This window comes from Quercus lobata, chromosome 8 (assembly GCF_001633185.2).
Source record: "Quercus lobata isolate SW786 chromosome 8, ValleyOak3.0 Primary Assembly, whole genome shotgun sequence".
Classification (NCBI taxonomy): Eukaryota; Viridiplantae; Streptophyta; class Magnoliopsida; order Fagales; family Fagaceae; genus Quercus; species Quercus lobata.
The window spans coordinates 12,017,695-12,041,267 of NC_044911.1; the positions used below are offsets into that span (position 1 = coordinate 12,017,695).

Genomic DNA, 23,573 nt, shown 5'->3' on the forward strand with positions numbered 1-23,573 from the left:
TTCTTAATTTTTAAAACCTTAGTACCAAAAGGTTTAACAATTTTTAAAAAATAAAAAATAAAAATAATCAATAGTGTTGACATTATTTACATGATTCATTAGAAAAAGTAGAAAACTGTAAACTAGCAGGTCAACGAATACCAATAAGAAATATACATGCCAATATGCCATACTCAGCAGCTTGAAGAAAATTTGAAGATTATGAAAAAAGCCATACCTGTTGAATCCAAGATAAACATAAGTCAAAAAGGTTCTGCTCTAGTAGAAATTGTCCAACAGCTTGCACAACCTCAGTTGCTACTTCTCCTGAGAGTTGGTCAACCACTGGGCCTGATCTGTCCATTAGCTTCACAAGCAAGTGATCATCCCCTGTAGATAAAACTTCAGCATAAGCTGAATCCATATCACCGACATGAAGGGCATCCATTGCATTACTCCAAGATGTCCACACAGGGTCCCTGTCATGGCCAACATTATCATCTCCCATTGCTTCCGCAGTCATTTCAGGGATAGCTACTCTTGCAGTCCGAGAAGTTCCACCGTCCTCCCCAGCCACCCGAATTGCTTCCAATGTAGCTTCATCCTTTGAAGCTTGCCAAACGCTTCTTGCAGAAGGCCCCTCGCCAAGCCTAACAGGTCCAGCTCCTTTATCCCAAGCTCTCCTGCTGCCACCCTGATCACTCTCATGGTCTGATTTAGGTGACCTACCATCCATACTACTGCCACCTAGAGCTCTCCTTGAGCCAATCTGCCCATTTCTGGAAGCACCAGATGTGGGAAAATCCCATGCCTCAGACATGTCAGATCTCCAAGGAGGACCTCTTCCTCTCATGCCCATAGCAATTCCATCAGACTGGGCAATTCTTTCTCCAAATGGTATCCGCCCATCACTACCCCTTCCAAATTTGGCAGTAGAGTAATCAGGGAAACCATTATACTTGCCTAAAGGCCTATTAGAAGATCCCTCAAACCCCATTGCAAAATTACCACCTCTCCGACCTGAGGATATTGACAAGTCCCGCGCCATGTCTTCAACAACTCTCTCAAGACCTCTTACTCTGTTCTCTAAAGTTACCATGCTATCATGAGAACCACCCATGAAATCCTACAATATAAGAAGTTACCACTCATTTAAAAAAGCATATATAAGAACGTTCTTATATAATTGATGCCTAAATTGAGTATACCTGCAGCATGTTCATCAGATGAGCTTGTTGCCTCTCCAGCTGCAATAACTGCCTCTGGATAGCCAACCAATTTCCTTTGTTATTGATGAAGGATCCTTCAGATTGACCATCAGTTTTGGAGAAACCCACACGATTGCCAGATGATTCCCTTTGATTTATATCAATTCTATCATCACCATCTAATGCTCTCATTCTAGAGTCTCTTCCATTTATCCTCTCTTCAGGCCATTTATCCCGTGCAAGGTCATCAAGATCACGTTTAGAATATGGAGCAGAAGCTCCTCTCTCTATGTTACGATATTTACTGTTGGAAGATCCATGAAAATCATCATGCTGGATATTTCCAGTGCGATTTGACCTTCCCCTTGATTCTGTATCATTTAGCTCTGATTCTTCCTCATTGTTTGCATTTGAAGAACTGAGACATCTACGAGGAACAACTACTTCCACTGGCAAATCATCAGAACCCCTTGTTTCAAGTTTCTGGAAGAATTCTAGGTTTAGCTCTTTCTCAGTAAGGCCAGGTGCTTTCTTCTTCAATATTACAACTGCTTTTTCTGAAAAGCTGCTACCTTTGGCTTTAGAAACAGAATCTGAAGAAGGGGAAGTACCATTAGATGAATTCTTAGATGGTTGCTCTGATCTCCTGTCACTAGGATTTGGATTTTTCATGCCATTCTTCTCAGATGATTCAGCAACCCCAGGAGTTTCACCATCTGAAAATTGAGCAAAACAAAGACAATTCAATTTTGACAAACAACTGAATAACTTAAGGATCATTCTGAAGAACAAAACATTAGTGATGTGCCTACCACGAGAGGGTTTCTCATCATCTGGAGATCCATCTCCTCCTTTGCCTGCGATCTTTTTCCATAATTGCAATGCCTCTGTTATGCTATCTCTAACAGGTTTTATCTGTAAACCAATTAATCACAAGAATGTTGAGTTATTTTCAAGAAGATAGTTATCTTTTAACAAATTAGGAATTAAGGAAAGGAATGACAAACATGAAAATAATTCTTCAGCTGTAAAAAAATTGAAACATGTTTTTTCACAAATCATAGAAATTTAATCCAACTTGATGCTTGGTAAGAGAGTCAATGTTCTAACCATGTCATCAAACAATCAGTTTTGAGATGTTTGCATGGGCTGCATTGGGTAGCATCCCCTTGTGTTCTTTTTATAGAATTCTTAGATTATTTGAATTGTAAATCTTTAGGGGAACGATACATATTCTAGTTATCTAAACTATTTCCTCTTATGAATAAAAGTATTTTTACTTATTAAAAGATTAGCAACTTCACCTTCTATTACTTGTCCTTAATTTTTTTAATGATTATATACAAATGAAAAAAATATTAGCAAGAATTTTTTTTTTTTAAGCACTGAAGCATAAATCGTCTATTGGATATACAATTACAGGACCCCACTGAAGAAAGATCATGTAACAAGGCCACAAACAAAAGTATGTTGATCTTCCTTTATTAAATTTAACATTAAAAAAAAAAGAGGAAGAAAAAAGAAAAATACATTACACCTAGTGACCAGCAAAAGAGAGAGAGAGAGAGATAAGCAACTATAAAGTACAGCTACAGACAACGATAATTTCAAAAAAGATTGCAGAAGCCACCTTGTCAAAACGGCAAGACTCAAGCACTGTCAGTGTGGAGGCAGCTTTATCCGAAATCAAAACACTTGAATGCAATGCCAAGGCGGTCAATGCATCAGCTGCTGCCTTACGTGTTGCCCAGTCTGTACTCCCAAGGCACTCGTGAATACTTTGCAACAAATTTTCCAAGCTTTGAGGTGCAATTGCTCCCACCTGTAACAAGATCACACTACTTGAGAATTCATAATCTTGCTCCCACGGACAAAGCCAGAACTTTTTGTTGGGGGTCCCAGTAGTATCAAAATATAATTAATACATACACACACACACACATAGTTGTATGTAGGTATACAAGTATATATATGTTTTACTTAAAAGTGTAAGTGAAAAACTCTATGCTTGACTACTTTTTAAGAAAGGACAAAACTAACACCACATGCAAGGTTCTAAATTCAATTTCTCTTTGGGATTTTATAACATTATAAGTTTTAATTAGATATCATCTTTTCATGTAACATTGTGTAAAACTCAATAATTATTTTCCAATATTGAGAACTTTAAAGACTAAATTTTTACAATAAAAAATGAATGTGAATTAAATATTCATATTGCCTCTGTAATATATTTATAGCTTTATTCTAATTTTATAAGATCTTTTTTATTATTATTTTATTGGTGGAATCTGGAACGGTTGTTTATAATACTTCTAATAACATCTCAAACACAAAATAACCAGCTATTTTCATTCCTCTCCTGGTAAAGCAAAACATGTGTTATTTTCTCAAAAAAATTATACAAATTTTTTGTTCAACAAGTTGTAAATGGCCACTCAAGTCCAGCTGTAGCATGCAATGAATATATATCTTTCAATCCTAGATTGTGCAATATAGGCCTAAAGATATAATAGTTGTTCCTACACTAGCTTGTTCCAAGTTATTAACAAATTAATATATCTTTTGAATTCCTATATTTTCTAACAAATGAAACATACAGAGCTTAGATTTCAGCCAGATAATACAACCATAACATAAAATTTCCTATAAAAAAAAAAAAACCCACCAAATATACCACAAATTCAGCCAATAAAGACTACCTCAAATGGAACTTTGTCCCTTGTAAGAGCAAAGTCAAGGTAAGGACGCAAGTTCAAGATGCACAAAGTGTTTTACCTATCAAAAAAAAATACTCACAAAGTGTTTTGTGTAATTACCAATAATAACAAAGTTGTACCACAATTCAGTTCGATTATTTCCCACAATGTACATAGTAACTAGAACAAATCTGGTCACCGCATACATTTTCATCTAAAATTTCCAAATCTACCACAAACTTCAATTCCTTTCTATTCAATTACCACAATCGAATCCAATAACCACATACTAATCGAAACGAATCCAAAACCAAATACAATGCACAATGTACTACTACATAGTAACTAAACCAAATGCACATACATTTTCAACTAAAACCGCCAAAAATGGTTTCTTTTTTTTTTTTCCCCCCAAATTAATTACAAGTCACTAAAACCACCAAATCTAACACATTTTTGAATTCAACTCCTCTCTATTCACCTAACAAAATTACCACATTCTAATTGAATCGAACCCGATACTCAAAACAACACATTTCACTTCAAAATTACAGCAATTGAACACAATGCACATAGCAAAAGCAACGAAATCAGCACAAAACCTGAGACAAGCTAGCGACGACGGGCAAGAGCGAAGCCTTGTTGAGGAAGTTAGGATTATTAAGCAACCTAAAGATCCTAGGGCAGAGCTTCTGGAACGCGGAGACGGGAGGCTCGGCGGCGCACTCCACCATCTTCGCCATGCACATTGCCGCACCGGACTGCACCACCTTGTTCTGCTCCGCCATCGCCTCGAACAGCGGCCTGACGAACAGGCCCACGACGCTCTCGTTATTGCCGGCGGGGGGCTTGAGGTAGAGGTTGGAGAGCGAGCCAATGGCGTCGCGACAGGCGTCGCGGACGGCGGAGTCGGAGTCCTTGAGGCGCTTGATGACGTGGCCGATGATCTTGGTGAGGTGGGCGGAGGAGGAGTCCGGGTGGGCGGCGCAGGTGAAGGCGAGGAGGCGGAGGGAGTCCTTGCGGGCGGAGGGTTTCGGGTCGGAGGAAACGGCGTCGTAGAGGGAGTTGAGGAGCATTGGGAGGGCTTCAGGGGACAGGTTCTGGATTGTGGTTTGGAGATCTTCGATGGCGATTTGGTGAGTGTCGCGGTCGGAGAGTTTCGAGAGAGAGGTCAGGATTTTCTGTTTCAGCTCCACCATTGCTAGGTGGGTTGAAATGGAAGGAGATCTTGTGTTTTGCTTTGTGGTTTTTGGATTGGATTTGGGTTCTTGCTGTTGCTGCTGTTGGGATGACATTTTTGAGAGAAGAGAGAGAGAGAGAGAGAGAGAAGAGAGAGTTGTTACATTTGAGATCTGGGTGTTGTTTTTTGGAGTGAGTTTGAGTGAAGGAAAAAAGTGTGAGTATGTGGGTGTTTTTTTCTTTCTTTTTTTTTGAAAAAAATGAATGGGGGAATGTGATTATGTGAGTGAGTGAGTAAGAGAGAGAGGGGAGCTGGGTTTGTGTGAAAGGGAGGGGATATGTGGACCAATGGGCAATGGTGACTTTTAATGGAAGGGAAATGGTGATTTGATTTTTGGGGTGATCTTGACTCTTCATCTTGTTTGGACTGTCAATGACAATGTGATGGAGGGTTGGGGTTGTGGGGGAATAACATTCTTTTCTTTTTTACTTTAAATTTGTATCTTAGATTGGTTTTAATTTTAGTTTGGGTAATAAAAACAAGATCCTTTCTATTTCTATTTATATGGATTGTCGGTTAAACATAAGAGAGAAACAGAAAATTTAATGGTGGATTTGACCGTTACAGAAAGCCATGTTATTTAAAATTTTAAATGGCTCGAAATGGATCTATTTTAAATAAAGTAAATCTTAATATTTATTTTATTTTATTTTACGTTAGATACATATTAGGGTAATAAAATAAGATTGATGTCTTCTTTCTTTTTCATTTAAAATGATAAGTGTTCATTTATATTGACGTCTTAAAATTGTCATATTATTTAAAATTTTAATCAAGATAAAAAAAAAAAAAATTTCTTTCTATTCTAAGGATAATTAGTTAAAAATACTTCAATGAGAGGGATTCAAGGGATCCTCTCCTAAAACTCAAAAATTCATTTCGAATCAAGAAAATGGTTACATTTTAAATGGGGAGGATCTTAAATTAACTTGATAAGGAATACACATTTAGATTTATACTATTTAATTTGAATCATTGAATAGATTTTTTTAGGAAAAATATAAAAAATGTATTAATTAGTAATTACATTTTAAAATGGAGAGAGAGAGAGAGAAAGATGAGTGGATATTGACGTTTGAAAAAAATATGTGAGTGGGGTATGTATTTGTTAGAATTGGTTATAGTGTGGGTAAGGTTGTTAGTGGAGGTTAAATAAAGTGATTAGGTTCTTAATTGTCTTTATTATAAGAAAAGAGTGAAGGTTAAACCTGTTGAATGAGAGAGAATTTGATTAAGGTAGACCCTACAATGATAAAGTAATAACTATCGGTTTGAAAAAAACAATAAGGTGGCATTTCATATTTATGAATGACAAGTACGACCTCTTAGATCTTTGGCCTTGAGCATGGAATTCGTCTTCATGTTTGCTTGAATTGTTGCTAAAATAAAAAATTAAAAAAGTCTACCATGAATATGATCTGTACTCCTTTCTTTATCAAAGATTGATACTGTTCTCTGTATTTAAAAATGGTGTCGTACAATGGATCAAATTCATTGTTTATTGTGGACACAAGATAAGGATTTCACATTATTCAGTGTATTTGGGGTAGCCATATATGTGATGTGACACAATTTAGCTTCCTGAAAACACTGCAGATTGTCACGGCAAGAACGTGAATTCTTTTAATCTAGATACTAAAGACTCGAGGGAGAGAGATGAATAGGGGTTGACAATTCAAGACCCGATTGTTTCAAGTTAAAATGTTGGTCATTTCAAAATTTTCTAAATAATACTACAATATATAGAAGAGAGAGAGAGAGAGAGAGAGAGAGAGAGAGGTGCAGCTATCCATTATTAACAATAACATGTTGTTCAAAGACGGAACCAAAATTCGAACTTGGGAGGGGCCAAAGCTTAAAACCAAAAAAAATTATAAAAATAAAAACTAACATCTATTTTGTAGGGACACGGTTTGCGGCCCAAGCCCAAGTTATAGGGTCTTGGCCCAGTGAGCTAAATACAATAAATTTGTAGAGAGTGAATCAAAGAACTAGGCCTTAGTGAGTTTAGACAACGGCTAATATTGAATTAAATAACAATCAAACACCAATAAGAAACCCTGATATCAATAGACTTACAGTCCGAGGAGGTCTCCCTTTTATAAGTTGATCACAATTGGGTACAAATACAATTTAGATTGCTACAGTACTTTCTCTGATGAATGTTCCGATCCCCATCTCATTGAGGGTCTCTCACATTATATAGCTTCCTTTGGATCATCTTAATCCTGCATTTGTTGATCATCTGAGCCCTTACTTGAGTACATGTCCCATCGGACATCCCCTTTAACTTTCTGTAAGTTGTGATGGCCAAGGCAGTATTGTTCAAAGGTCTTCTCCATATAAATGCGGTCAGAAAAGTAGCTGCAGTGCATTTAATGTGGTGGTAACAACTTTCTCTTAGATATTTTTAGATTTCATTTTTTTCTCGTATGTTCATGATGCACATCTTTATCACTGGAGCTTCTTGGAAGGTCATCGTGGATTGTTAGAATACGTATTTGAGACGAATTTATCATATCCGAGGAGATATTTCTCCTCGGACTATCCTCTTATTTGTATTTCACTCATTGAATCCTGGGTTTGAACCATTCACTCATCCTCGGATTGCTCACATCTTCGGTCAAGGCCCAATACATGATTTGGCCCTTAATCCTACAGGTTTCATATTCAACAAAATACTACATACAAAATAAGTATTTCTTAAACATTTCATATTATAAAAACATCAACAAAGTATAACATATAAAATAAGTATTTCTTAAACATTTCAACACAATATCAAAAATGGAACTCGATGCTATTTTAAATCTCTAAAGTCGTTTATGATTGATTTTGTACCAAATTTTGCAGCAATCTCATTTTCAATGTATAAAATCAAAGACTTAAATCACAACCACACAAAGAATTAAATTAAATCACTAGAGACAAACACAATTTCATATATATAATATATTGGCCACCACGGCCCACACCACACAAAGTGACAAAGACAAAATTTAATGACCCACTGTAAAGACTTTTACGATCATTGTCTAACATCTATTTTGATCGAATAATGCCTCCCATGTATATTTCATCTATCTGCTTCTATGAAAAGAATGATGCATACTCAAAATTCGACATTAATAATGTTGCCAAATCTAGTGCACTCAAACAATCATTGGTCTGAATCACAAACACATTTTCTTATATATACTAGTTCTTTTTATTGGGGGGGGGGGGGGGGCTCTGCCCTATTGTAGGTCCGTCCCTGATGTTGTTGGACTTGGATTAGTATATCCAAGAGTCAAAATCTCACTATTGAATTATATATTTTCATTGTGCCAAATTTCATGTTACTTAGATGTGATCTATTCAATCACTAAACTTATTTATTGCATATAACTTTAAAATACTAAAAAAAAAAAAGAGAGAGAATAAATTTAAGTATTTTATGAATAATAAAGTTATTGATCTTTTATTATATTGATGTATTTTGAAAGTGTGAAAACTATAAAAGAGACATTGTGACTTACTACTAGTACTATTTAATAGTCTATTGACTCTATTGTCCCATATTTGCAGGTTGTTAGAAACTCACGAGAAGCCAAAGAAACAATTTTTTTAAAATTTACAAAAAAAAAAAAAAAAAAAAAACCCTTAGTTTCAAGGGATTGTCGATCGGCAATTACAATAGTAAATGAGCAGTCCCCTTCCACATCAAAGTGTTAATCAACACGCCTTAAACCAATGGCTCGCAAACTTATGTGGGAGCTCCTCTTCACTTTCAAGTACATGTTGCACATTAATGAAGTGCATTTTTTAAGGCATTGTAGACACTATGATTGTTTATAAACACATGGTTAAACTTATACTTAATCCATGTGGGACACTAGGATTATAACATACTACCACGCTCTACAACCGATGTTCACGATGACTCACTTTAGCGACATTGACCCAATGGTAGCCTTTTCTCTTTTGCTAATTCCACTCACCCAATTACTAGGGGTGGTATCAAATGCTACAAACTCATGAGTAGAACTCACCCTTTAAAACTGGCTTGTAAGGGGGGTGTTCAAGAGCTTATAAACACATTGTTAAACTTACACTTAAGCCATATGGGACACTAAGATCAGAACATACCACCATGCTTTGCAATTGATGTTCTCGACGGCTCACTCTAGCGACACTGACCCAATGGTAGCATTTTCTCTTTTGGTGATTCCACTTATCTATTAGTTATTTTAATCTAATCTCTAGGTTGCCCATTTCGGGATCCATGTCAGACGCTTGGATCATAACAAATTCCCTCCAATTTTTAACAAATCTTGTGAATTTATTTAATTTTGTGGTTTACGTGGGGGGTTTTTAAGACCATTAGAGTTTTTAAATTCCACATGTCCACATATCTCTCTCTCTCTCTCTCTCTCTAAAAATTAGAAAGAATAGGAGAATTAAAATGAAAGGGGATCCTTTCACACTAAACTCTATAACTTTAACTCTAGCTTAATAGTAGTTGTGGGTTTCAGTTGTTTCAACTGGTAAAGTCTTTTATCATTGAATAAAATATTTGGAGAGCAATCATTTAAAGTGGAAGCCATATATTGAAACTATCTCTCTCTTTATAAATAAAAACTTAATATTAGCTAAACTCAATTAAATTGGAGTTTACATTAAGCTCCCTAAAAGTATGGAAAAGACACAAACTTCGGTACCATTTCTTAGGGTTAAAAAAAATAAAAATTATCCCTTTAGAGATATTTATTAAATTCTCCAATTAAAGAAAACCATATAATTGCTTTAAGAAATGAATCATACAACTGAATTTAATCTCTCTCTCTCTCTCTCTCTCTCTCTCTCTCTCTCTCTCTCTCTCTCTCTCTCTCTCATCTCTCTATATATATATATAATATAACAACATCAAAAATCAACAATCAAATGCATAGGTTTTTATCCTCAACTTCAATCCATTTCTTTCTCCAAAAAAAAAAAAAAAAAAAAAAAAACCTTCAATCCATTTTATTGCAAAATACAAATCGCTAAAAATCTCATCCCTTTTTATTCAAAAAAAAAAAAAAAAAAATTTAGTAAGAGTTTTAGGCTCCGCTTGGGAGGAGGGAATGGAATGGAAATGAATAAAAAGAATTATTTTAGAATATTCTTCTCTTCCCTTCTTTGGGAGTTTTAATGGAGGAAATGGAAAACTCATTCCTTTATTTGGGAGTTTAAGTAGGAGTGAATGAAATGGGTAGGAGGAAACACTCATTCCTCTCTATTCCCTTAAAAACTCAAATTTTCATTCCCCCCGAAATTGGAAGGAATTGGAGGGAATAAAATTAGATTTAATGATTTTTTACTAAAACTCCCAAAATACCCATATATATTCAATTCTTTATTTTAAAATAGGAGTCTAATAGTAATATTGTCATAAAATGATTCCATTCCATTCCCTCCATGTTACTCTCAAACAAGATTACTTACATTCCATTCATTTTTATTCCTTTCCATTCGTTTATTTTAAAACATTCAATCAAGATTACTTAATTACATTCTTTTCCCTTACTTAAATACATTTCATTCTATTCCATTCCTTTTTATTCTATTCTCTTATGATCATTCCATTTCCTTCCTTTATGAACTCCCAAGCGAAGCCTTAATTTTTTTTGAAAGAGATGAACATTTTGGGTGAACTGGGGACAACCTTATTCAAGTGAACATTCCCTCCATGTTGCTCCCAAACAAGATTACTTACATTCCATTCATTTTCATTCCTTTCCATTCATTTATTTTAAAACATTCAATCAAGATTACTTAATTACATTATTTTCCCTTACTTAAATACATTTCATTCTATTCCATTCCTTTTTATTCTATTCTCTTATGATCATTCCATTTCCTTCTCTTATGAACTCCCAAGCGAAGCCTTAATTTTTTTTGAAAGAGATGAACATTTTGGGTGAACTGGGGACAACCTTATTCAAGTGAACATTTGTCCCAAATCTTACTGTTTAAGCCAATTAAAAAAAAAATTGAAAGAAAGAAAATAGTTGAAGATGGATCAATTTTTTTTTTTTTTTGTTTGTTTTTTGTCGAGAAGACTTTATCTAATTGTTTTTTAGTTAATTAATCTAAGATCTTAAAACCAAAATAAAAAACGTTGATATGATTTTTTTTTTTTTTTTAAAGTGAGGAAAAAATTAATAATGCACATTAAGGCCTGGTCATTGTAAACAATGGTACGGTATACATTTTCCTATAATTTTTTTTTTTTGTAATTATTAACTCTAGTCTAATTTAAGTGTATATCCCTTTTGTAGTGATACTTTAGATTAAGTAATGTGTTTGAACTTGGTGAGAGAGTGTAATTAAGTGTGTATGTGTTTAACAGTTAGTTTGTTTCTCAAAAAAAAAAAAAAAAAAGTTCTATATATATGTGAAGTTCACTCCTAGAGACTTACTCCCGACATCCCATAAGCACTTAAGGTACATTTGGTATGCTGTAATAGCTCATGTAATGGAATAGTTATTCATGTGTAATAGCAATTCGGTCATTTGTTTGTATCTTTATTACATGGATTAGTTATTACATTAAAATAACTATTCTTTAAATTGAAGAATAGTTATTCATCTTTAAAAAGGATGTAATAGTTATTCCTTAGTGCATATAATAGGTTTTAAAATTAATATATTTCCAAAAATATAAAATTTCCTTATACATCATCTTTTACAAGCTTTCTATATATAACAACTAAACTTATGAATAATAATAGTTATTTCATTACAATGACTTCTATTCTTAGTAATAAAGATTACTATTATTAATGTAATCTACATTCAGTGTACCAAATATATTATTATACTTATAAAGTGACAATTGCGCTAAGGGTACACACGGGTTGAATAGTATATTTCTAAGCATTATAAAATATGAAAATATAAAAAATGTACTGACTTTTCAAAGGTGGTTTAAAAAGGAAATTAGGGAGTAAGGCAATAGAGTAATTTAAGGTAACCAATGTAATATGAGAACAGCAAGTAAAATAGTGTAACCGACAAAAAGGGTAAAAACATTTATGTAGTAAAATTTGTAGTCTTTTAAACTTTTTTTCATAATTAAATAATTAGATTTGATTAGATATCAAATTCAATGGTCACAAATGTGGATTAAGATTTGAATTTGAACGTTTAAAAGTTCATTTTCTTAGGAGTAATTGAGGTTGGACAACCAACTAGTAGAATACTTTTTTTTTTTTTTTTTTCTAAAAAAAAATTAATGGGAAACCAACTAGAATACTGGATGGTGGTGGTATTTAATTAGATACTAACAGTAGTACTAATAAGAAATGAATTCTTTCGCCCAAAAAAAAAAAAAAAAAATTAACGGTGATATTGTGTTATACCTATACTACTACTAACATAATTCTCTATTAGGATTTCATCATTTTACGTACTAAAATATCCTTACACAAATTTTTAAACTCTCAAAAATACCCATATCTTTTAGTTAAACAATTTTAAATTAAAAAATACAAACTGGTTAAAAGAGTAATTTATTGTTTCTAAGTTTTAAGTTGTTTCTTTTCTCATTTTTATCTGAATTACCACTTTTTATCTTCTAAAATAATAGAATTACCACATTTTATTTTAAAATCAAATTTTCAAACTTTAAACCCAAGTAAATAATCAAACTGTCTTTGTATTACTTTTAAACATTCAACACTAAAACAAAAAAAACAAAAAATTACCATCATCGCACGGCGCATGTGATGAGGCTAGTATATATAAATGATAATTAAAATGATACATTTTTCTTAATAAATTTAATTAATTAATAGTGAAAAATTAGCCAGCAAATTGACATCAATTTCCCATATGTTTTAGTTAAGCATGTATAATTTTTGTAAATCCATACTACGCCGACCTGCTAGAGCAAGTAGATTGTACATTGTAGAAGATGATGACCTTGCTCATGGCTCTGCGAAGAAAAGAGTAAATAATTAACCATCATAATTTGTTTCTTTCTTCTTCTTCTTCCCAAACTATTTCAAATTTCTTATAGTCTTTATAGCTTCTGAATTGCTGCATGCAGCATTAAGTATGACCAATAAATGGTACAAATTTCTGATTATCATTCTTATAATTAATAAATTAGTTTGATTTTTTTTTTTAATAGTAATATCTCCTTATAAATACATGTAACGGTCAAATTTTTTCAAGAACACTAGTCACCATTTTAGACTTTTATAGCTCTCCTTCTTCTATAATAAACATGTTCTTTACCATTCCCTCCTTTGTAACAGTTTCTCAAAATAACATGGCCCAAGACGGTGGTGGTGGTGGCGGCAGCAACAATGCTGGCAATACTGGTAATAATGGTGGTGGCAACAACACTGGTGGAGGTGGTGGCAACAACAACAACAAAAAGCCTGAGGAGGTTCAACCACAACCAGTAAAAGAGCAGCTACCCGGCATTCAGTATTGCATTAACAGTCCTCCTCCATGGCGTCCGTACTCTTTCTCATATGTCTTATACTTTTTTTTTTTTTTGATAATTCGATAGTTACAGAACATGTTATGCCATTGAGCTACAAGGCTTTTTGCATAACGTCTTACATTGAGATTTACTGATTTTGCTTCTTGATGTTATATTTCTCCTTTGATCTTTATGTTGTTCTATTGGATCATTGTACTGATCCTTTTATCAATTAGATGTACCAATACAATGATTAATGTATATTCTTAATTCAATATTTATGTCCTTTTTTTTTTTTTTTTTTTTTTAAATTCTTATTTTGTTGTAATTTAAGTCCAAATTTGGATGAGGAGAAGGACTTACATTTCTGTCATGATGCAGCTGAAGCTGTTGTGTTGGGATTCCAGCATTATCTTCTGACTGTTGGCATTACTGTTTTGATTCCAAGTATCATCGTTCCTCAAATGGGAGGCGGTGATGTAAGGATTACACTTCATTTTCTTTAAAGTTGTTTGTTTGTTTCTTAATTAATTTGTCAACTTATTTAATTTACTAGAGTTTTATTTTTTGTCATCACAGGCTGAGAAGGCTAGAGTGATACAGACATTACTTTTTGTTTCAGGATTGAGCACACTCTTGCAGTCTTTATTTGGGACCAGACTTCCCTCTGTGGTTGTGGGTTCATATGCATATATTATACCCACAACTTCAATTGTATTAGCTCGTAGATACAATGCATATGTAGATCCTCATGAGGTTAATCTTTATACATTTCTTTGGTTTCTTTTTGGTAATTTTTCATTTTAATCGAGTGTGTTGACATTGTGCTGTACTAATGACTTTGCCTCATGGGTGAATTTTCAGAGGTTCATAGAGACTATGAGAGGAATACAAGGTGCTTTAATTATTACTGCATGTTTCCAGATTGTGATGGGTTTCTTAGGCTTTTGGAGAAATGCTGTAAGGTACATTATCCATAATTTCCCAGTTTCATGAAATCTTGGTCTTGTTAATTATTTTACAAGAAAATAATATGTTAGCTATATCGTAATCATGCATATCTTTAATTTCTTCTTGGATTAGGTTTCTTAGCCCCCTTTCTGTCGCTCCATATGTAACTTTGACGGGATTTGGTCTTTATCATCTTGGTTTCCCCATGGTAAAGAGTTCTAAAACTTTCATCTTTGCCCCTAGTTAAAATTGCTATTTTTTAAAAAAAAAATTTATCAAAGCATTCTTTTTTGTTTGACTTGCAAGATTTTCCATGTTTTTCTTCTTTTCTTATGTTGTAGATGGCAAAATGTGTTGAAATTGGGCTTCCTGGGTTGATTGTTGTGGTTTTCATCTCACAGGCAAGTAGCCAGGTTCTCTACTTACCCCAAGCTTCTATTTATCCTGGGTGACACCCATTTAGGATCATACCATATCATATCAGTTATTTGAGAATTGCTCAGGGATTAAATTCTCTCTAGGACAAACCACTAGAAGGCTCTCTTGTTTCTAGAGAGAGACAGAAATGAAGAAGACTCTATTACTTTGTATGCAATAACAATACTTGTTAAACGAAGTAGAGTTGACTGGACCATCACTTATAAAAAGGATACATCGAGGAAAATAGTCATTCAATTGGTCTACTATGTTTTTAGGACAGTAGTAGATATAAAAAAGGCCTAATTCTCCTACTGCATAATGTTTCACTTAATATGATCATCTTTTTTTTTTTTTTTTTTTTTTTCAAATTGCCAATAAGCTCTAGTTCAAATCCATTCCCTCCCATCATAAGATGGAGTGGAGAGTGAGGTAGATGTGCTTTATATATATGTGTGTATCTCTATCATTTGAAGTTTGATGATTGTGATTCTTATTGCTCTTTAATTTTCATGTCTGTTGTTGGTTTATGCTTTTGCAGTATCTTCCTCAATTTTTGAAATCAAAGAGGCCAATATGGGATAGATTTGCAGTGCTCTTCACAGTTGCAATTGCATGGTTATATGCACAACTTCTCACCTCAAGTGGTGTGTACAACAACAAACCTGCAAAAACTCAAATTAGTTGCCGCACAGATCGTGCTGGACTCTTTACAGCTGCCCCTTGGTGAGATTTTACAAACAATGTCATATATGTATTTAGTTTTTTTTTTCTTCCCTCCTCTTGAAAACACAGAAATCTCCCCTTTTACTTTGATGAGGACTCATCAATAAGATATCTAAGATTGACATTTGAGTATCACAATTAACAATGTAAAGTTACATAATGCACCTAAAAGCAAAGTTTGACCACCCCTTCTCCCCAAACTCAGGAGCTAGACATCATGTTCTAAAGCCACATGAGATTGTTCATAAAGCCACACGAGATTCTACATTAATACTCTTAACATATAGAATAATGAGAAAGAGGTTTTATTTATTATTATTTTTTATAATTATAATTCCCTGTGTTGTTTAACTGCTTTAATAGCATCTAGAGTAGAATGGCCTGAATATATCCTTTTACCACATCATGGTGATCCTATGTATCATGGAGGGTGTTATTTCTATTCTTTGCATTTTAACGCTTCTAAGATGTTACAAAAGTATGAACCAATGCAAATCAGTGCCACATTTATTACTTACATAAGACAGAACATTGAAATGGTGTTGTATTCTTTCATTCTGATAGAACATTGTCCTTCCCTGACCTTATTCTTTCAAGGTTTGAATACACCCAGTTACATGGGAAGGCCATAATCATTCAGACAGCTTTGCCTATGTTTTTCACATTCTTACAACAAATTTTGACCACATTATATGACATTATGCCATTGTGTCATCACATGCAGGGTTTATATTCCTTACCCGTTTCAATGGGGAAGCCCCACATTTCATGCCGGAGAAGCTTTTGCTATGATGGCCGCTTCTTTTGTTTCACTTTTTGAGGTTCACTTCTGAACAAAAATTTCGTGTATTTCTTGTTTATTAGCTAGCTACTCTGCCACCAAGTTCTCTAATTTACTTCTGAAAGCAGAAACTAGTCTGCAGCAAATAATGCACTTGAATTCAGATTTTTGGTTAACTTTATGAATTTGCAAAACCTGTTCTCTTCATCATCCTAAAGTCAGAGATAAAGAAAGACCAAGAAAAATACTTGTCCTAATTTTCCCCTTCTATTTGCAGTCTACTGGTACATTTTTTGCAACAGCAAGATATGGCAGTGCTACACCTGTGCCACCTTCCGTTATTGGCCGTGGTGTTGGCTGGCTGGTAGGATGTGTTTATGTGACATTTCATTTACATATCATGATTCTCTCTTCATTCTAGACTAGAGTTTTGCCACTACTTCACTTCTGTAATTTGTTTGATTTTCAGGGAATAGGAGTTTTGCTCAATGGCATGTTTGGCTGTGTAACTGGCGCTTCTGCTTCAGTGTAAGAAGCTCAAACCTCTAATTCAATACAGATTATAATTGAGCATATCAGATGCAGGTCTTCTGGTTCCACCTCTGACTCTAGTTTATGGACTAGTAGGTTTATTTTAAATATCAACTGTTAATAGTGATCTGAACTGAAGTAATTGAAAAAACATAAAATGATCCAATCTGATACTCATTTGGCATTGTTAGAACAATGGTTAAGTGATTAAGTGAACAAGTATTGAATTAGAAAAAAGCCAAAAATGTAAAAGTTTTAGATTTAGAGATCCAACCACTTCACCATTCATTTGTTATTTTTTCAATATAATCTGTTGATTAAGGCAAAGTTCTATAAAAACTCCTGGCTTCTTTGAAATATCATGAACAGTTCCCATAAGTTGAGCAGCCCATACAAGGACATAAAGAACGGTAGGAAAATTGAAATATGTTTAATTCTTTATTGGATCATCAAGTGTGTTACAACGAGTCACACACATATGGCGAAACATGATTTACAGATAAAGGAAAACACCAAACACATGCTTTCGAACATTTTGGTCCCTTATTACCTTTTCTAATTGTGATTTGCTTCATGTATAGGGAAAATGCTGGTCTATTGGCATTGACAAGAGTTGGAAGTCGAAGAGTCATCCAAATATCAGCAGGGTTTATGATTTTCTTCTCTGTGTTTGGTATGCTAGCTCAAGTAACTCTATCATATCAATGCTTATAGCTTGTTGGCGCTTATAGTAAGCAGTGGTTAATATTAAATAAGAGCTCTTTCAGATAAATTTTTGCTCTAAAATAAAATTCACTGACGAGAGCCTGTCAGTGTTAAGTGTTAAAATTAATCAGGTTCTAAACCATGCCCATTTGAATGCAACATTTCATCCTATTCTTAGAATGTGAAACTAGAAGAGAGGAAAACTTCTATCATTCACCCATCAACTACTTTCTTTGAAATCTTCATAACTGAAATGCATCTAAAAGTATATAGAAGATTTGAAGTCGTGACTATTACATTATATTTAAGATTTAATCATTTTAAATGTGGGTAATCATGTTCTTGACCAGGAAAATTTGGAGCACTTTTCGCGTCTATACCTCTACCAATCGTAGCAGCTTTTTACTGTGTGTTCTTTGGCTATGTTTGTATGTATTCTATTTCACCCTAACTTCCCAATGATTAGGGAATCATGCTCAGTTTTAGTGATTTGTTTTGTCCTGTCAATGCAAAATTAATGGTAACATGGTTTATAATGTTGCATGCAGCTTCTGCAGGTCTTGGCTTTCTCCAATTCTGTAACTTGAACAGTTTCAGAACAAAATTTATATTGGGTTTTTCTTTCTTCATGGGCATTTCAGTACCACAATACTTCAGAGAATATTATCATATAGATTTCCACTCTGGACAATTTCACACCAGCTCTGGATGGGTAAGAGATTTTAACTAAGTTGGTCTTACATATCTAATTGTTTAGTAATATATATGTTAATGCTCCCACCATTGGCATTTTACTTAATTTTGATTTATAAATTGCAGTTTGACGATATGGTGACTGTCATCTTCATGTCTCACACGACGGTGGCTGCACTGGTTGCTTTGATTTTGGATTGCTCACTCTCTCGTGAAATCGATGCCACACAAAAAGACACTAGCTTGCATTGGTGGGAGAGGTTCAGCTTATATAGTTCGGATATTAGAAGTGATGAATTCTATGGGCTACCTTGCAGGCTTAATAATCTTTTCCCAACCCTTTAAACTATGAAAGAATGTATTTGACTACTACAGATGGAGTTCTTATCTTTCACTCATGAAGCGATCGAAATGCAATTACAAAATTTTACTTCATTGTGTAATATATACATGTCATCTTTAAAGCTTTGAAATGTTTTGTTAATACTGTTAATTCTTTTCCAGTTTGATGTGGTGAGATTATCACTAAGTTTCCTCTTTTTATTTTATTTTTTCTTTACTGCTTTTGTTGATTATATCACACCATCCTGGCAAGATTGATGTTGCTGCCACAGTCTCAATCCATGCACCGTTACTAGTTAGTATTTACTTTTTTAGAACTTCATCATACCAGTGTTGACTTGCATTGGTGCCATGGTGCTCCCGGGATTCTTTGTAAGAAAACATGTATATATAGTCAAGATGTAGCCATTAAGGCTTCTTCATGAACTTAGCTGCTTCAGCTCTTCTGCATTTCATCAATTTCGCATTTTCTTCTTTAGATACAAAAAGGGTTACCTTTGTGGACAAGCTATCAAGCCAAACCATATAATCACTGTGTCATTTTCTATTTCGCTTCCACCCTTCTGCATCTCAACATCAATTTCCTATTTTCTTTTTTAATTACAACAAAAGTCATCAGAAAACTTAGTGGGGCTGTATATTGGTTTATAAAAGTCATGCTAATAAATAGTTGTCTAATTTAACTATTTAAGGGACAGTGAATGCATGAAAGAATAATAAAAAGGCGGCTAAGATAAGAAGTTTGGACGCCAAGTCACACAAGTTAGTTATTTCAGTTACTGATTCAATACTCCATGGTTCACATTCAGTTGAAGACTCTCATATTCCAAGTCCACTTTCTTAATTCCATCTGTTTTATCAACCAAACTTCAGCGCAGTTTCCAGAGTCCCAAGATTTAAGAGAGACTCCTCTCTTTCCTTTCTTTATTCATCCCTTTCAAAACCAAGAAACGCAACAATGTCCTCCTCCTCATCACCATCATTGCATCAACAATCATCATCATCAGTAAGGAAATGTAGGGTGGATAACTGTGGAAAGGTACTCGACAACAATGTATCTAGAACATGCCGGGAGTACAAGGTCTGTGAAGACCATAAAAAGGCTTCCAGTGCCACTGTTCAAGGCTTAGACCAGCGCTTCTGTACTTTATGTCACAAGTAATGTCTTCCAGTTCCATCTCCTTTTTTATGTCATTTAGACTTCATGTTAGACTAGAGAAGCAAGTCCAGAAAACTAATCCCAAGAACATATAGGATAGGAAAAGAAGATTAAAGATTCTACAATTTGATCATTAACTTTTTGTCTGTTCCTATAGATTTGCTATTTACCTTTTTGAATAGAACTATTTTTCTTTGAATACTAGTGGGCATCTTTTATATGAGAGAAATTTTCTATTTTACTTGGTTAAGCAGATATGTAGTGAGAAATAGTGTTTATATTGTACAAGATTAATTGGTGTGAGCATGCGTGGGTGACATGAATGCAGGTTTCATGAATTGAAAGAATTCCATGACCAGAAAAGAAGCTGCCAGCGGCGATTAGAGCAATTTAGGCAGAGGAATCTAGACAAAAAGAAATCTCAAGGTATATACTAATTTCATCAAGTATTTTTTTTTCTTTAATAGTTTCTTTTGATCGCCAATTGATTTTGATATACATCAATTAGTTTGTATATAAAAGATGTTGCACTTGGTATTCATGCTGCATTTAGATCTCCCGCACAATTTATGGTACCCTTTAACTCTCTTATCTTTTATAAATTTCTGCAGATTTGCTTCTTCTACTCATTCTTGAATGCTAAGGAAGATGTAATCATCCTTGGAATGCTGTATAAGATCTGCTAATAGTTAGAGAAACTACCACTAAAAGATTCATGGTCATATTAGAACTTAAAAAGTAGAGACAGATGTCTAGTGACATTGTAGAGTCAAAAAACTATATATGCTATTCTGATGATACAACCTGATTCTTTCTTTGCAGGATTTAATCACATGGGCCTCTTTTCTTCTCTCTTAAATTTTTGTATTTGTTTTAAGTTGATTGGTATATTATTTTCTCATATGAAAAATTGACTCTTTAACCATGTGCATCTTTTTGTTACATTCTATTGCCCTTATTTCTATGCATCATGTAGGGTGGGTTTGCAAAACTACTACTTCTACTAATTAGTATTTGTTGTCAAGCTGACACTAAAAGTAAGCAAACCAAATATTTTGTAGCTCCAAAGCCTAGCAGAAAAGTTGCTAATTCATCACAAGAAGATCTTGCTAATGCACAAGAGAAAATAAAGCCTAGAAGAAAAGTTACTCTTCCATTGCCAAATGCAGAGTGGAAAAAAAATCCTAGCAGAAAAGTTATTCATTCATCGCCAGAGTATTCTGCTAATGCACAGAAGCAAAGAAGGCCTGGCAGAAATGTTACTATTCCATTGCCAGAAGATCTTGGTGAGGACGCTGCCTATTCTACTAGTCGGTCTACTTCTGCTCCAGCTTCTTTTAGGGGCATTGAGGAGAGACTAGCTTCTTTGTATGATGAGGTGCATCAGGTTCGAGATACTCAGATCTACCATGGGCAGAAGTTGGACACTCTCCTTGTTAACATGTATCAACTGAACAAACGTGTTGGTCGTGATGCGCCTGTGGTGGATCCAACAGCTGATGATGACGAAGATGATGATGAGCTTGTTGCTTCTGATAGTGAAAGCAACTATGGTAGTTAGGCTGGTTGATAGGGAAGAGTAAGGAGAGTAGAGTATATATTATTTGATTCCTGTAGTGAGGGGGAGAACATTTTATGTTTTTGATGTACTTGCTTTACTTACTTTCTCATGAACCTTTTTAATTGTTGTAACCATTTATGATACATGTTCTTTATGGTTCTAAACTTGTGATTTTGTATTTTTTTTTTCCACATGCTCGTTCTTATTGACTATTATGTGTTGCATGTGTTACTATTGCTTTGAGCAGATTTTTACAACTTGTCATATTTTTCATATGATGCCTTCATGCGTTTTGTTTAAGTGTATTTTAAGAAAGAGGTTTTTAAGTAGTGTCAAGACTAGAGCTGTGTTCTTGCAAATATCTTCTAGAGTTCAAGTTTAGATTAGGCTTATTTATAATGTACCTTGAGTATAATGTATTCCATGATATTTATATAGTCTTGTGTTTTTGTCACAAATTGTCAAATGAGGAGATTGTTAGAGTAAAACATTTTCGTGTGTTTTAGATAATTAATATGTAGTTCTATATTAAAGTCGACATTTATAGAAGATTTCAAAATTATATATATATATATATAGTGTTTGGAATTTGAGGAAAAAGAGAGAAGCAAAGAGAAAGAGAAACCCTATATTTCTACCGTTTGATTGATAGGGGAGAAGAGAAACAAGTTGAAAAATATAACCTCGTTGTTTGAGAAGAAAGGAGGAGAAGGGAAGAGAATGGAAATTGTGTTAACATGACATTCCCTTGTTTGGTTGGCATTATAGAAAAAAAAAAAAAAAAAAAAAAAAAAAAAAAACAAAAAGAGAGAGAGAGAATGGGGGGGGGGGGAATGAGCATCCATCCAGGCTCACTTTTCTCATTTGTCCAAATTGGGCAAATATAAGGAGAAAGCCAAGTAAAAATGTGCAACTTTTGAAGGCCTACTGCTAATAAAATTTAAAATTTCAATTTTATCCATCACCAAAAAAAACATTTGGATTTTATTTGGAGTATTTAATAAGTAAAAACATATATCTAATTTAAAATATATTATTTTTTATTCTTTTCTCTTTCCTCAATCCTTCCAAACATGTAAAAGGGATGCATTTTCTTTTTCATTTCTTTTCCTGTCACTTCTTTCACTCTCTCCTCTTCTTTTTTCTTCCCCTCACACACGGCACAACTGGGCCCATAATAATTTGATGTCTGCTTACAAAAATTTGTGGTTGCAAAGTTTGACTTTTTAGGATTATAAAATTACTTTCTTGTCCCTCAAGTACTTTATTCTCTTTACTTCGTAAGGGTTTAAAAGTAAAAAAATAAAAATAAAAATTTCTTTCCGCTTCTCTTCTCTTCCTTTTCCAAACCAAACAAAAGATATAGAAGAAAATTTTCTTCTTTCTTTTCACCTTTTATCTCTTTTTCCAAAATACATATGAGAGAAACATTTTCTTTTCTTTTTCCTACTCTTTTTTTTTTTTACTTTCTCTTCCCTCAAATTTTACCAAACAATTAGTTTAGAATTCTAGTGCTAGGAAACCACAAGAATCAGGGAATTTCACCAATAAGATTGAATTATTTTTTTAATTTTAAAAAAAGATTAATTACGCCTTGACCCCCAAATTACTGAGCTCATCTCAATACACCCCTTCTAAACTACAAAATTAATCAAAGTCCCACTAATGAAGGCCATTTAAAAAGAAGAAGAAGAAAAAAAAAAGAGTATACCCATTACCCACCAAACAATGATTAGTGTATATTCTTATTTATTTATTTATTTAAAAAAAAGATTAGTGTCAAATCCACTACCATGGAGCGTGCGTTGACTGCTCTCCAAAACTCCAAAAAAGATGAGACACACAACAGACATAAGACAGACAGTTTGTGGAAAGTTAGAATAAAAATTAAGAAGTAGAGAAATTAGATTTAGATACCTTCTATTGAAGGTGACATTATCATACATGTGCAAAATTTAGTACCAAAGTCCAAAACTTTCAAGATCTTTAGTTATATAGTAGTGATTTTAAGAAAAAACTGTGTTGTGGGTTTGTCTCATTTTCTGTTGGGTGATCACTCAGTCAGTTCCAAATTGGCATCTTAAAGCAGTTGGGGCTCAAAGTTCTTGGCTTTTTTGCTTTGT

At 33.9% G+C, this 23,573-nt stretch overlaps 3 protein-coding genes across 3 annotated transcripts; 2 read left to right on the forward strand and 1 right to left on the reverse strand.

The window, feature by feature from the left end:
- Positions 1-184: 184 nt before the first annotated feature.
- On the reverse strand, positions 185-5,362 carry LOC115955956 (microtubule-associated protein TORTIFOLIA1-like). Its single transcript, XM_031074381.1, has 5 exons — positions 4,489-5,362; positions 2,818-3,009; positions 2,000-2,102; positions 1,188-1,903; positions 185-1,105 (listed from the first exon to the last, which is right to left on the reverse strand). Exons 1-5 carry the CDS (start codon positions 5,179-5,181, stop codon positions 200-202), a joined length of 2,610 nt encoding a protein of 869 aa, XP_030930241.1. The 5' UTR covers positions 5,182-5,362; the 3' UTR covers positions 185-199.
- Positions 5,363-13,425: 8,063 nt separating this feature from the next.
- LOC115956393 (putative nucleobase-ascorbate transporter 10) lies at positions 13,426-18,832 on the forward strand. Its single transcript, XM_031074789.1, has 14 exons — positions 13,426-13,615; positions 13,966-14,063; positions 14,164-14,340; positions 14,449-14,549; positions 14,668-14,743; positions 14,877-14,948; positions 15,494-15,678; positions 16,403-16,499; positions 16,737-16,823; positions 16,929-16,987; positions 17,572-17,663; positions 18,046-18,123; positions 18,244-18,407; positions 18,515-18,832. The coding sequence occupies exons 1-14, from the start codon at positions 13,426-13,428 to the stop codon at positions 18,731-18,733; spliced, it is 1,695 nt and encodes a 564-aa protein (XP_030930649.1). The 3' UTR covers positions 18,734-18,832.
- Positions 18,833-19,460: 628 nt separating this feature from the next.
- LOC115954683 (squamosa promoter-binding-like protein 8) lies at positions 19,461-21,574 on the forward strand. Its single transcript, XM_031072602.1, has 3 exons — positions 19,461-19,888; positions 20,218-20,315; positions 20,951-21,574. The coding sequence occupies exons 1-3, from the start codon at positions 19,689-19,691 to the stop codon at positions 21,448-21,450; spliced, it is 798 nt and encodes a 265-aa protein (XP_030928462.1). The 5' UTR covers positions 19,461-19,688; the 3' UTR covers positions 21,451-21,574.
- Positions 21,575-23,573: the final 1,999 nt, after the last annotated feature.

Bases quoted from the DNA above. Each gene is read 5' to 3' on its own strand.
- LOC115955956 (XM_031074381.1), bottom strand. From the start codon at position 5,181: ATGTCATCCCAACAGCAGCAACAGCAAGAACCCAAATCCAATCCAAAA. The intron at 1,904-1,999 runs GTAGGCACATCA...CTCAATTTTCAG, and splicing joins TGATGAGAAACCCTCTCGTG to ATGGTGAAACTCCTGGGGTT. The intron at 1,106-1,187 runs GTATACTCAATT...CTTATATTGTAG, and splicing joins ATCTGATGAACATGCTGCAG to GATTTCATGGGTGGTTCTCA.
- LOC115956393 (XM_031074789.1), top strand. From the start codon at position 13,426: ATGGCCCAAGACGGTGGTGGTGGTGGCGGCAGCAACAATGCTGGCAAT. The intron at 14,550-14,667 runs GTACATTATCCA...TTCTTGGATTAG, and splicing joins TTTTGGAGAAATGCTGTAAG to GTTTCTTAGCCCCCTTTCTG. The intron at 16,988-17,571 runs GTAAGAAGCTCA...CTTCATGTATAG, and splicing joins ACTGGCGCTTCTGCTTCAGT to GGAAAATGCTGGTCTATTGG.
- LOC115954683 (XM_031072602.1), top strand. From the start codon at position 19,689: ATGTCCTCCTCCTCATCACCATCATTGCATCAACAATCATCATCATCA. The intron at 19,889-20,217 runs GTAATGTCTTCC...ACATGAATGCAG, and splicing joins TTCTGTACTTTATGTCACAA to GTTTCATGAATTGAAAGAAT. The intron at 20,316-20,950 runs GTATATACTAAT...AATATTTTGTAG, and splicing joins AGACAAAAAGAAATCTCAAG to CTCCAAAGCCTAGCAGAAAA.